Below are 14,081 nucleotides of genomic sequence, written 5' to 3' on the forward strand. Positions count from 1 at the left end.
AAAATATAAAACACACGCATAAACATTCATACAGATTAGAAATGAGTATCGACTCAAAGTACAAAACAGTCCTTGACTCGTTACAAGTAGAGGACTGAGTGTTGTGGCCTTTGCAGTTCATGATTTCAATAATGCTGACTTCTGCAGGTGGGAGAGTCTGCAGAAGGATCTAGATAGGCTGGGCGAATGGGCCAGGAAATGGCAAATGGAATTTAATGTTGGCAAGTGCGAGGTGGTCCACTTTGGTAGGAATAATGGTAGGAAGGACTATTACTTACGTGGCGAAAAACTGCAGCAGGCGACGGTGCAGAGGGACCTCGGGGTCCTTGTGCATGAGTCGCAAAAACCCAGCCTGCAGGTGCAGCAGGTGGTCAGGAAGGCGAATGGGATGCTGGCCTTCATAGCGAGGGGGATTGAATATAAAAGTAGGGAGGTCTTGCTGCAGCTGTATAGGGCATTGGTGAGGCCGCAGCTGGAGTACTGTGTGCAGTTTTGGGCGCCGCACTTACGCAAGGATATTTTGGCCTTGGAGGGAGTGCAGAGGAGGTTTACTAGGCTGATACCGGAGTTGAGGGGGTTGAGCTATGAGGAGAGGCTGAATAAACTAGGCTTGTACTCGTTAGAGTTTAGAAGAATGAGGGGAGATCTCATTGAGACATGTAAGATGATGAATGGGATGGATAGGATAGAGGTGGAGAGACTCTTCCCGCTCAGAAAGGACAGTAGGACTAGGGGGCACAGCCTCAAGATAAAGGGGGGTGGTTTAGAACGGAGTTGAGGAAGAACTTCTTCACTCAAAGGGTGGTGAATCTCTGGAATTCTCTGCCCGTTGAGGTGGTGGAGGCTGCCTCGCTAAATATTTTTAAGACGCGGGTTGATGGGTTTTTGGTAAGCGAGGGGATTAAGGGTTATGGGGAGAGGGCGGGAATGTGGAGCTGAGCCAAGACAGATCAGCCATGATCTTATTGAATGGCGGGGCAGGCTCGAAGGGCTGGATGGCCTACTCCTGCTCCAATTTCTTATGTTCTTATGTTCTTATGAATAGTCAGTTTTGAGATTCCAGTGTCCTGTAGTTTGGTGGAGAAGTTTCCTTTACAGCTGTGATCTTTGCTGACTTGGTTTACTTCCACAATTCAAGTGAGATACACCTACAAAAGTTTTTGCAGGGTTCCTGCTACTGGGTGGCTTTTGCTTCTGTGTCACACACACACACACACACCAACCAACCTACCCCTGCCGCACTCCCCACCCTCCAGGGCAGCTTTTCAGTTGGCTTCTGTCCCAGTCTTTGCATATTGGGTGACACAGTGGAACAGTGGTCAGCACTGCAGCCTCACAGCGCCAGGGACCCGGCTTGGGACACAATCCTGGCTCGGGTCACCAGCTGTGCGGAGTCTGCATGTTCTCCCCGTGTCTGCATTGTTTCCTCTGTGTGCTCCAGTTTCCTCCCACAGTCTGAAAGATGTGCTGGTTAGCTGCATTGGCCATGCTAAATTCTCCCTCAGTGTATCCGAACAGGTGTCGGAGAGTAGCAACTGGGGGCTTTTCACAGTAACTTCGTTGCAGTGTAAATATAAGCCTGCCTGTCTAAGCCTAATAAATAAACTTAACTTAAACTGTACTTCCCAGGGTTTGGCCATTCGTTGTATATTCCCTTGCCTTGTTAGCCCTCCCAAAATGCATCACCCTCACTTTTCAGGGTTAAATTCCATTTGTCACTGTTCTGTCTATCTAACCAGCCTGCCTATATCATCCTGGAATCTAATCTATTTACCACATCATGAATTTTTGTGGCACCTGCAAACTTACCTATCACATCTCTTACATTCTTGTCCAGATCATTAATGTACAATATTTTGGTGTCCACCTGAGCAGACAGTGCTCAGGTGGACACCAAATGACCTATATTATTATCCATTATCCAAATGACAGCAGAACAATCACTGTGTTGGGCCGTGATGTTGAAGAAAGAGCTTGGATTTCTATGCCACATCTCACAACTTCAGAATAACCTAAACACCACCCTCAGACAGGCTTTGGTGTGCATGTCCGCACAACACTGAATTCAGCAGGGCAGGTAGATTAGGTGGCTAAGAAGGCACGTGGGATACTTACTTGTATTAACTGAGACACTGAATATAAGAGGAAGATTATGATGGAGCTGTATAAAACTTTGGTTAGGCCACAGCTAGAGTACAGTATGCAGTTGTGGTCACACTATTAGGAAGGATGTGATTGCACTACAGAAGCTACAAAGGAGATTCACCAGGATGTTGCCTGGGCTGGAGCATTTCAGTTATCAGGAGAGACTGGATAGTTTGGAGCAATATAATGGTACTTTTGAGGGGCATAGATGGGGTGGAGAGGAAGGAAGATTTCCCCTTAGCAGAGGGTCAATAACAAGGAGGCATAGATTTAAGTTAAGGGGCAGGAGGTTTATAGGAGATGTGAGGAAAAACCTTTTCACCCAGATGGTGAGAATCTGGAACTCACTGCCTGAAAGAGTTGTAGAGGCAGGAACCCTCACAGCATTTACAAAGTATTTGGATGAGCATTTGAAATGCCACACCATATAAGGCTAAAGTCCAAGGGCTGGAAGATGGGATTAGAATAAATAGGTGCATGATAGCTGGTGCAGACACAATGGACTGAAGGACCTCTTCCCAGACTCCAAAATCCTATGAGGACTGCTACAAAGAAGAGCAGGGGGAATTCTCACCAGTGGCCAGACCAATAGTCATCGCTCACTCAACCTCATGAAAACAGATTGACTGGTCATTATCACATTGCTGTTCGTGGGGTCTTGCTGTGTGCAAATTGGCTGTTGTGTTTCTGACACAGCAGTAGCAGAAAGTACTTCACGGGCTGGAAAGGGCTTTGGGAGGGAATGAGAGCTGCACAGAAATGCAATGATGTGGAGAATCTGGCATTGGTCTAGGGTAAGCACAGTAAGAAGTCTCACAACACCAGGTTAAAGTCCAACAGGTTTATTTGGTAGCATGCACTTTTGGAGCGTTGCTCCTTCAGCAGGTGAGGGTGTGCAATGTTCCAAAAGCACGTGCTACCAAATACACCTGTTGGACTTTAACCTGGTATTGTAAGGCTTCTTACAGAAATGAAAGCCAGGTATTCTTTCCTGCGATCAAGCGCTCTAGCCTAGCCATTAAATGGGCTGAATGGCCTCAGGTTGTCAATGGGACTTTCAGTCGGGGCGGGGCAGGCTATTGACGTTGTGACATCAGCCAGGATGACATCACCGCCAGACGGACGCCATTGCGTCATCGCGTCGATAAAGACGTCACCGCAACGTATGCCTACGCGCCTTGATAGCAGTCATGTGACAAGCAGATGTCACCGGAACGTGAGCACGCATAGTGCTGATGTCATGACGCTAGTCATGTGACGAGCCGATGCCGCTGACGGGTCGGCAGGAAGATGGCGTCGCTACTGCAGCTCGAGCGGGTGGTCTATCTGGTTAACAGCGACAGGAAGGCGATCCGGCTGCCACTGTCACAGCTTTACTTCTGCCGCTACTGCCATGAGCTGCGCTCGCTTGAGTGTGTCTCCCATGAAGTAGGTGTCGCCGCCCGGGGGACAATGACCCATTTACACAAGCACCATTACTCAGCTAGGACCCGCCCAGTACCCGGATCGGCCCACTCCCATTGGCTGAGTTCCGTGGCGGCGGAAGGCCCGTGCCAATGGGAGCGCGTTCCTGGCTGTCAGTCAGCGCTCTCCATGGCGACAGGGCGAGGCCGGGGAGAGGGGGGGGAGGTGTCTGCACCCAGCCTTGGAGAGCCAGGTCCAGGCCTCAGTCCCCGGGCTGTCGGGCCACAAACCTTTAGGCTCATTCTCAGCCCAGAGGCCCACTGGTGAGACCAACCCGCCGCTCCCAAATGGGTCAGTTCTAAAACATTTTGGGGTAGTATCCCAATTAATGTAAATTATAGCCTTGCGTCCCCAAAGCCTGCTCAATTATTTTGGAAAAACCCAAAGTATTTTATAAAACCTTGTTATAAACTACCGTAAGATATAGAATTTAATTCCTACAGTGCAGAAGGAGGCCCTTCAGCCCTTTGAGCCAGCATCCACAACAATCCAACCCAACCCATGACCAAAGGATCCCAGGAATGAAAAGCTTGACATATGTTGAGTGTTTGAGGAATCTGAGTGTGCACTGAATGGAGTTTAGAGGGATGAAGGTAGATCTTATTGAAACTTACAGAATATTGAAAGGCCTGGATAGAGTGGACATGAGGTAGATGCTTCCATTAGTAGGAGAGACTATGATCTGAGGATGTAGCCTCAATAAAGAATGGCCCTTTATAACCGAGATGAGGAATTTCTTCAGAGGGTGGTGAGTCTATGGAATCCGTTGCCACAGACGGCTGTGGAGGCCAGGTCTTTGAGTGTGTTTAATACAGTCATAGGTTCTTGATTGGTAAAGGAATCAAAGGTTACAGAGAAAAGGTGGGCTGAGGAACTTATCAGCTGTGATTGAATGGCTGAGTAGACTCGATAGCTGGCCTGATTCTGCTCTGAAATCTAATGGTATTTATCCTGCTAATCACCCTGACACCAAGAGGCAATTAGCATGGCCAATCTACCTAACCTACACGTCTTTGGAGTGTGGGAGGAAACCCCACACAGATATGGGGAGAATCAGCAAACTCCACACAGACAGTTACCTCAGGCTTGAATTGAACCTGGGTTCCTGGTGCTCTGAGGCTGCAGTGCTGCATTGTGCCATTATGCTGCCCACTTTATTATAACCATAATTGAAGCACCTCTCTGTGCTCTCAATTGCCTGAACTATTTCTACGACTTTCTCTAAGGAAATCTTACCCTCTGCTAGTAGCTTTTTTTGTATGTTTTCACAGTTTATGCTGCAAACCAATCTGTCTCACAACATGTCACCTAATGGTCCAAATTTCATGTGGCTCTGCCAGTTTTTTCACTCATGGTATAGTTGGCAATTGACTCCCCTGGATCCGTTACAGCAGCGTTAAACTTAAAAAGCTGCAAGATGCTGGATGGTCTAAGGTTAAAATTCCCCTTTTCCAAAAGGATGAGAAGACTGGTCAAAAGTTTGTGTCTGGAGACTCTGGCGAGGTTAAATTTCTTAAAAAAAACACAAGTCTGAGGTCCACATACCGTAAGCAGAATAACATTCTGCTTAGCTCCTGTAATTTCATTGGTGGTGAAGAACGAGCAGAGTCTTTCAATTTACTGAACCCAGTGTTCAGTCTCTGCGTCAAAACAATCGATTTTCCTAAAAATATGCTTTTTTTAAACTTTCTGTTGCTGCAGAGTATTTTTTTGTAAGTAATAGGCAGACCTTTTCCCTCTCAATCCCAAGAGCTGATGACTGTAGTCTCGATTTACCTCCATGTAATAGTTGAGAGGCTCATCAACTGCTTGGGAGATGAAAGTAACTGAATTGTTCATTCAAAGCAAACTGTCGACAAGAGAGGACAACAACAACAACCTAACTGTTCAACTCCCGAGGATCAATCATTGTTCAGCTGCAGCTCTCCAGTCACGAAAGCTTGGACTTGGGTCGACCGCCATTCTGTGCTCTTGAACTTGAGTTCAACTACTACGTATCGCACCCTGTTGTGCTACTGTAGGACACCCCCCAATACTAAAGGCTATTAACTGAGTATGAATTAGAAAATCTAAACGTTTTAGAAACTTCGTGAGCATAGCACTTGACTGATTCATAACTTACCTTGGCCTGGAATTTCTACATGACCCAGATATTAGCAGGAAATCAAAAATGATGGCATAATGGTTCACGCCGCTGCCTCATCATCAGGAACCCGGGTTCGATTCCTGGCTTGGGTCAGTGTTTGTGTGGAGTTTGCACGTTATCCCCGTGTCTGTGTAGGTTTCCTCCAGGTACTCCGGATTCTCCCCACAGTCCAAAAGACATACTGGTTAGGTGCATTGGCCATGCTAAATTCTCCCTCAGTGTACTTGAACAGGTACTGGAGTGTAGCAATTAGGAGATTTTCACAGTAACTTCATTGCAGTATTGATGTAAGTCTACTCATGACACTAATAAATAAACTAAAGGTAGAACAGCAAGAAACAGTGACTACAGGATAACCCTATGTAAAAATCAATTTTACCAAATCCAGGGGCCAGGTTTATATTTGTTGAAGGTAAAGTTTGGAGAGATGAAGGAAGACATGCAATGAATTGGTTAGTATTTCAGTAGAGGGTGAATGGAATTTGTTTGAAAGAATAATACTGAGCGCACAGGATGAGTTCATTCCCAAAATCAGCAAGGTGTGATTAAGTAAATGTGACCTCCAAATTGGCTAGCAAATTAAAATGAAAAATGATCCCTATTGATGTTTCAGGCAGGAAAGAGGAGGTGGTGGTATGGATGAAGACAGGATTGTGCAGAAACAATTTAAAAAGACTGAATCAAACGCTGAGGCACCTGGAAGGAAAGTGTAGGTCCAGAACAAACAGTAAAACATTCAACTCACTGTGAATGTAAGCAATCTGAAATGAAAACAGGAAATGTTAGAAAGACTCAGCAGGTAACGGAATGTCTGTGAGGAGAGAAACACTTACCTCGTATTTTGGATCAGTGAACCTTTCGAAAACAATTCAGGTGCCTCCCCCGCACCTGCCCATCCCCTCAGAATTAATGTGGGGATCCCTGCTGCTCTTTCCCTCTGCCCCCACCCCAGTAAATATTGACACATCTTAGTTGGTCTGAGTGACCTATATGCATAAAGAGAGATGGAATATTGAAAGTTCTTCTCGAACACTGTGGGTGAGAGGAAATTTTAAGAGATTCATAAAATGAGTAAAGTGGTTTGCAAGATTCTCCTCTGCCTGATGAGACGTTGACAGACTTTACCAGAACTGATTAGTGAGTCAGTGATGGGCAAATATAGATCTGGTTAATGAGACAGTGCTGGGCATTACTTGAACTAGTTAGTGATACAGTGAGGGACATTACTAGTCCTGGTCAGTGATACAGTGGTAGGCATTACTAGTCCTGGTTAGTGAGAGTGATGAATGTTACTAGAACTGGTTAACGGAGATAGTATTGCATATTACACATACTGTTTAATGAGAAGTGATGGGTATTACTAAAACTGGTTGGTGAGAAGGATGGGTGTTACTTGTACTGGTTAGTGATACGGTGGTAGGCTTTACTAATATTGGCTAAAACTCTCACTTGTCTTCAGAAGTTGTAATGTTATTGGTTCAGTCACCCAGTCTTTGCGATCAGCCTTGGTAATGATGCAGTATTCTGTGCGATGTGTGAATATCTCAGAAGAGTAACTAATGATTCTCGGCAGTTGAACAAATCCCTGGTGAACTTCAGTTGTGCTGGTTTATTTGATAGGTGCTGGTACATCTGGGAAAGTAAAACAACAAGCCAGTATGCCTTCTTGTTCGGCATGCTTCCTGTAGAGACCATTCAACTTATCATACTTGTCTGGGCCCTTTGTGATGGAGAGGATGTAAGCTCTGAAGCTTAGTCCAAAGTGGGATAGGGCAGCAAGATTATCAACAGCTTAAGTCAGTGCCCTGGGAAGGGAATGGAGTCAGCATGCAGGGCCAAGTTTCAGTTAAAGCCAAGGAGTCAACATATTCATTTGCAAAGGAACTCACTGACGGAAGGGCTTTGTGTGTGAGGAAATGGACATTCACTGACTGGAGAGAAACATGTAAATTGGTCTGTGGTTATTCACCCATCTAGGAGGTTGAAAAGATTAGCCTCTAGTGAGCAATCAAAATGGCAGCTGGAGGGCGAGAGAGCACACATTATTGAGTTAGTTGGGTGACAGCAATAGATTCCTTCAAAAACTCTTCCAAAGGTGTGATGTGGAGATGCCGGCGTTGGACTGAGGTAGGCACAGTAAGAAGGCTCAACATCAGGTTAAGTTCCAACAGGTTTATTTGGTAGCATGAACTTTCAGAGCATTGCTCCTTCATCAGGTGAGGGTGTGCAATGCTCCGCAAGCTCGTGCTACCAAATAAACCTCTTGGACTTCAACCTGGTATCGTGAGACTATTTGCTGTGTCTTCCAAAGGTGCTGTGAGAAGGCAGCCCACAGATTTTATCTTCAATCAAGAAACGTTTTCAAAATGAAACACAAGATTAGTCAATCTGTAAAAATAACCATGACGTTTCAAAGGAATCAGGGTCCACATCATGATGTTGAGATTGTTTATTGTTTAAGATGGTAATTCATGTGATTTTCTGTATGTCATCATCAGACTGACTGCAACCCACATTAGTTTTGTTCTTGATCAATGGTTGAAGAATAAACAGAATCCCATTGCGATTTGGAAGAGTATCTAAATCAAGTTACTTGCTCCTTTCCAGTAGCAGCACAGTGATTAGCATTGCTGCCTCATAGCGCCAGTGACTCGGGTTCAATTCTGGCATTGGATGACTGTCTGTGTGCGTTTACACGTTCTCCCCATGTCTGTGAGGGTTTCCTCTGGTTTCCTCCTGCGCTCCAAAGCTGTGCAGGTTAGGTTGATTGGCCCTACTAATTTTAACCTCTTGGTGTCGGGAATTAGCAGGTAAATATGAAGGGTTCTAGGTGGGATTGTTGTCAGTATAGACTTGATGGGCCGAATGGTTTCTTTCTGCACTGTAGGGATTATATGATTTCGAGGAATACTCCCTTGTCTGCTGAGATTCCCAATTCGTGCCTTTGTAACCGCATGGCTTGGTTTTGGCAACTGCTACCCAGACTGCTCTCCCTGCTTCAGCTCTCTACATGCTGCAATCCACCTTGCTATTCCTTGTCTTCGATGCTGACACACTTTCCTCAGAGTCAGGAGGGCACAGGTCAAGTTGTGATCCAGAGTTTGGGTGTATAAAGTTAGTTGAGACTTCAGTGCAGTCCTGAGGGAGTGCTGCAATGTCAGTTGACAAGTTGCAGATGAGATCTTAAATCAAGACCCCTCCACCACCTTGTGGTAGTACTCCAATCATCTTGCCAATATTAATTCCCTACCCAACTTCAGTTAAGAACATTAACCAGTCATTTATCTATTTCTTTAAAGCTCACTACTTTTGCTAGGCCTTGGTCATTGCATTCAGTAGCTTCACCTTTGGCTCAGTGACTATATTTTTACTTTCCCTCTGACTTGTCTCTGGGCGTTTTCCTCTGGAAATGGTACTGTTTTAGTGCAAGTTATTGTTGCCCCACCCGTAAGTGCATGTCCATGATTGAAAGGAAAGAGAACTTCCACAATCTTAAGATATCCCAAAGCACTTTACTGCCAACGAAATACATTTGTCCCTCTTGTGAAGCAAGCAGTCCAGCAGGAGTGAAATAATGAGCAGATTGTTTTTTTCTGATATTGCTTAAGGAATAAATCCCTCTGACTCCCAATGTTATTCATGTCTGTGACATTCTCTGACAATGCGTTGCTCCCTCAAGTACTGTGCTGAGTGTGTCAACCTGGATTTTGGGCTCAGGTCTGTGAAGTAAGGCTTGAATTTAGAAATCTCTGACTCAGGATGGTGCTACCCATTGAGCTACAGTTGACACCATGTATACCCAAGGCCTCAGCATTTGTTTTAGAGTCATAGAGGTTTACAGCAAGGCCCTTCAGCCCAACTTGTCCGTACCACCCCTTTTTTTAAAATGCCCAAGCTAATCCCAATTGTCCGCATGTGCCCCATATCCCTCTATGTCCGTCATACCCATGTAACTAGCTAAATGCGTTTTAAAAGATGAAACTGTACCCACCTTTACTACTACCTCTGGCAGCTTGTTCCAGGCACTCACCACCCCCTGTGGGGGAAAAAAAAATTGCCCCTGTGGACACTTTTGTATTTCTCCTCTCTCACCTTAAACCTATGCTGTCTAGTTTTAGACTCCCCTACTTTTTGGAAAAGATGTTGACCATTTAGCTGATCTGTGCCCCTCATTAATTTATAGACCTCTATCAGATCACCCCTTAGCCTCCTATGTTCTAGAGAAAAAAGTCCCAGCCTATCCAGCCTCTCCTTATAACTAAATCCGGTCGTATCCTAAAAAATCTTTTCTGCACTCTTTCTAATTTAATGATATCCTTTCTATAATAGGACGACCAGAATTGCACACTGCATTCCAAGTGTGGCCTTACCAATGTCTTGTACAACTTCAACAAAATGTTCTAACTCCTGTATTCAGTGTTCTGACTGATGAAACGAAGCATGCTGAATGCCTTCTTCACCGCTCTGTCCAGCTGTGACTCCACTTTCAAGGAGCTGTGAACATGTACTGCAAGATCTCTCTCTTCTGTAACTCTCCCTAACACCCTACCATTAACTGAGTAAGTCCTGCCATAGTTCAGTCTTCCAAAATGCATCACCTCGCATTTGTCTAAATTGAACTCCATTCATCAGCCCACTGGCCCAATTGATCAAGATCCTGTTGCAATTGGAGGTAACTTTCTTCACTATCCACTATGCTACCAATCTTGGTGTCGTTTGCAAACTTACTAACCATGCCTCCTATATTCTCATCCAAATCATTAATATAAATGACAATTAACAGTGGACCCAGCATTGATCCCTGAGGCACACCGCTGGTCATAGGCCTCCAGTTTGAAAATTAACCCTCTACAACCACCCTCTGGCTTTTGTCAAGGAGTCAATTTTGTATCCATTTAGATACCTCACCCTGAATCCTGAGAGATTTAACCTTATGCAACAACCTACCATGAGGTGCCTTGCTGACGTCCATGTTGACAACATCAACTGCACTACCCTCATCTATCTTCTTGGTTACCCCTTCAAAAAACTGAGTGATTAGACCTGGTGCAGTTTTAGCTGGTGTGGGTATTGTGAAGTTGCTGATGATCTACTTTGCTGTCCCCAGGTGGACTCTCATTACTGTCCAAGCTGTCTGGAGAACATGCCCTCAGCTGAAGCAAAACTCAAGAAGAACAGGTAAGCTGCTTTGTCTGTTGCCCCGCATTCCAACTCAGTGGGGGTCACATCTCGTCTCAGTTCAGTTCGTGACTCCTTGTAATCTTGGCTGCTGTTACTATTGACCAGTTCCCCATTTAAAGGCAGATTTCCTGTATCGGGTCACAGGTGTGCAGATCAACTCAATCTTTTCATTGTGTGGAACTAATGCAGTACTGAAATCCCCATGTGAGTCTCCTGGGTTCAGCTTGCTGTCCCCAGCTACTTGCCTACATGGGGTGAGGTGGATGGTGGGTGTTTGCATTTATCAACCATCTACTGTGTTGGATTCTTTAATATTTCAAGGTTTATTTTGTAGGCAGCCACTTAAATTGGGCGTGCCTGCTGCTTCACCCATTGCTGAGTTGGCAGGCTAATTATCTAATGATGCAGCATGTTGTGGCCTAGCTTGCTCTCTCCAACCCCCTTGCTCTTGTGCACCATCAAACCAGAAATCAGGAGCAAGAGCTTCAGCTGCATTTTGTTTCACTCCTTAGTTCAGGGACACTGCAGCATCCTGACCACTTCAGTCATTGAGATCATGTGTTTTACCACAGACTGTCTGGTGTGTTTGACCCAGCAATATCCAGGCTGTGTACTTATTAGCTGAGTCTTCAGAGGTGCCAGATGCACATCTGCCTTAATGCCAGAGTGTTAATCATAGATTGATGCAGCACTAGGAGGCCAGTAGGCCCGTCGTGTCTGTGCAGGCTATTTGAAAGAGCTATCCAATTGTTCAATGTCCTGAGTGTTCTTTTGTTGCCTTGCAAATATTTTTCCCATTCCAAATATTTGTCCAATTCCCTGTGGAATTTCTATTGACTTTATTTCCATCATTCTATCAGGCTCTAGATCACTGAATTTAAAAAAATCTCAGCATTCTCTCTTGTTCTTTGGCTGCTGACATTAAATCCATATCCTCTTGTTGCTGATCCTACTGCCAACAAAAACAGTTCCTCTCTCTTGATCAAAACCACACATGATTTTGAGCACGTCCATGAACTCTTAACATAACCCTGCCTATGTCAAGGAGAATGATCCCAGATTTTTTAAAACTCTTCCAAATAATTGTTTTAAAAAAAAAGATATTCTCCAGACACACACTTCCCCCACCACTGCGTATTTTAACAAACAGAAAATGCTGGAAAATCTCAGCAGATTTGACAGCATTTGTGGAGAGAGAATAGAGCCAACGTTTCGAGTCTAGATGTCAGAGCTCTGATGAAGGGTCATCCAGACTCGAAACTTTGGCTGCATTCTCTCCCTACAAACACTGGCAAACCTGCTGAGATTTTCTAGCATTTTCTGCTTTTGTTTCAGATTCCAGCAGCTGCAGTATTTTGCTTTTATCACCATGCATTTTAAACTGTGACAATTGTGACTGAATTCCGGAATGACTCTGGTTTGCGCATTTACAGGAATTAATTATTTTATTGATGCTATGCCTAGTGTCTGTCATTGACTTAATGGTTTGTGCTCTGCAGATGTGCTAATTGTTTTGACTGCCCATGCTGCATGCACACTCTCTCCACAAGAGCCACCAATATCCCAGCACCTCTCCCCGATGACCCAGCGAAGACCACCATGAAGAAGGCTTACTACCTCGCCTGTGGCTTCTGCCGCTGGACTTCTCGAGATGTCGGTATGGCTGACAAATCTGTGGGTAAGTAGCCTGACTCAACTGACTGAGTGCAAAGTCACGATGGGACTAAATTGGGCAGCTTTTTCAAAGAGCTGGCAGACATAATGGGCCGAATGGCTGCCTCCTGTATTGTCTGATTCTATTGTATTTCCAAACACGGGAACAGGTGGAATACAATCTGTCCCTTGCTAACTGCATTCATTTACTCCTGTCTTTATTCTGGTGTGAAAGCACAAATCTGAACCTGAAATATAATCTAACATTCTCTGCCTATCATCCCTTTACAAACTAGCTCTGCCAAACTAGTCTCATCTCAATTGTGCAATTTCCCACATTGCCCCATCGCTGACGTTTTCTTTGAGGTGCTTTTGTGTTCTAGGTATTATGTAAATATACATTGTTTCATATCATTTATTACTTGGCACATTTTTAGCCAATTATTTTCGTTTTGTTTTATTGACTGTTTTTGCATATCCCTGTTTTGTCATTCACTGTTCCTGAAGTGAAGTATTATTTGCTGCAGTCACGACTGAGTTTTGGATTTCCTGCAGCTCTGACCTGGCACTGATGCCGTCTCCTTGAAGGTTGAGGCAGCCATCTGCCAACTGAATAATCAGTGACCCTAGATTTGCTGGACATGAACTCACTGTTGCGCAGCATCAGTGTTCTCATCAGTGTCAGGTTTCAACATTCAGTCCCTGACCAGGATCACATCCTTCCATCTCACCTGTACAGCAACCCATTCTGCACCTAAGATCTGTGCACAAGATGACTGCATTCTCGTGATGAATGGTGGAGCAGGCTCGAAGCGGCCACATGGCCCCCTCCTACTCCTGTCTTTTATGTTCAATTTTAGTTTATTTGTTAGTATCACAAGTAGGCTTACATTAACACTGTATGAAGTTACTGTGGAAAGTATCCTAGTCGCCACACTCCGGCGCCTGTTCGGGTACACTGAGGGAGAATTTAGCGTGGTCAGTGCACTTAACCGGCACGTCTTTCAGACAGTGAGAGAAAACCGGAGCACCTGGAGGGGAAACATGCAGACACAGGATGAATGTGCAGATTCTGCACGGATAGTGACCCAAGCTGGGAATGGAACCCAGGTCCCTGGCACTATGAGGCAGCAGTGCTAACCATTTTGCCACTGTGTCACCCCATGCCACCTCTGTTTCTGTGTTGCTGAGCCAGAGGCTGTGGGTTGAAACCCCACTCTAGAGATGTGAGCGCAGAGTCCTATAGGCTGACATTCCTAATGCAGTGCTGAAGGAGTGCTGCACAGTCAGAGATGCTACTTTTTGGATAAATTGTTAAGTTAGATCTAGTCTATCTCTTGTGGTAGTAAATATTCCATGGCACTCTTCAAAGAGGAGCAGGAGAGCTGTTTCTGTTGCTCTTACTAATATTTATTGCTCAGTGAGCATCAGCCGAACAGATTACTGATCATTATCACATTGCTCTTTGTGGGATCTTGTGCGCACATTGTCT

General features: G+C 45.0%; 1 protein-coding gene across 2 annotated transcripts in view; it reads left to right on the forward strand.

Annotated features, from left to right (window-relative positions):
* Positions 1–3,393: 3,393 nt before the first annotated feature.
* dctn4 (dynactin 4) overlaps positions 3,394–14,081 on the forward strand; it is a 38,464-nt gene continuing 27,776 nt past the window's right edge. For both annotated transcript variants that reach the window (XM_080201259.1, XM_080201260.1), the window contains exons 1-3: positions 3,394–3,573; positions 10,863–10,933; positions 12,436–12,614. In XM_080201259.1, coding sequence (XP_080057385.1) covers positions 3,436–3,573; positions 10,863–10,933; positions 12,436–12,614 — 388 coding nt within the window. In that variant the 5' untranslated portion in view covers positions 3,394–3,435. The remainder of the gene's footprint in view (positions 3,574–10,862; positions 10,934–12,435; positions 12,615–14,081) is intronic.

This window comes from Carcharhinus amblyrhynchos, chromosome 13 (genome assembly GCF_965287045.1).
Source record: "Carcharhinus amblyrhynchos chromosome 13, sCarAmb.v2.hapA, whole genome shotgun sequence".
NCBI classification, from domain to species: Eukaryota; Metazoa; Chordata; class Chondrichthyes; order Carcharhiniformes; family Carcharhinidae; genus Carcharhinus; species Carcharhinus amblyrhynchos.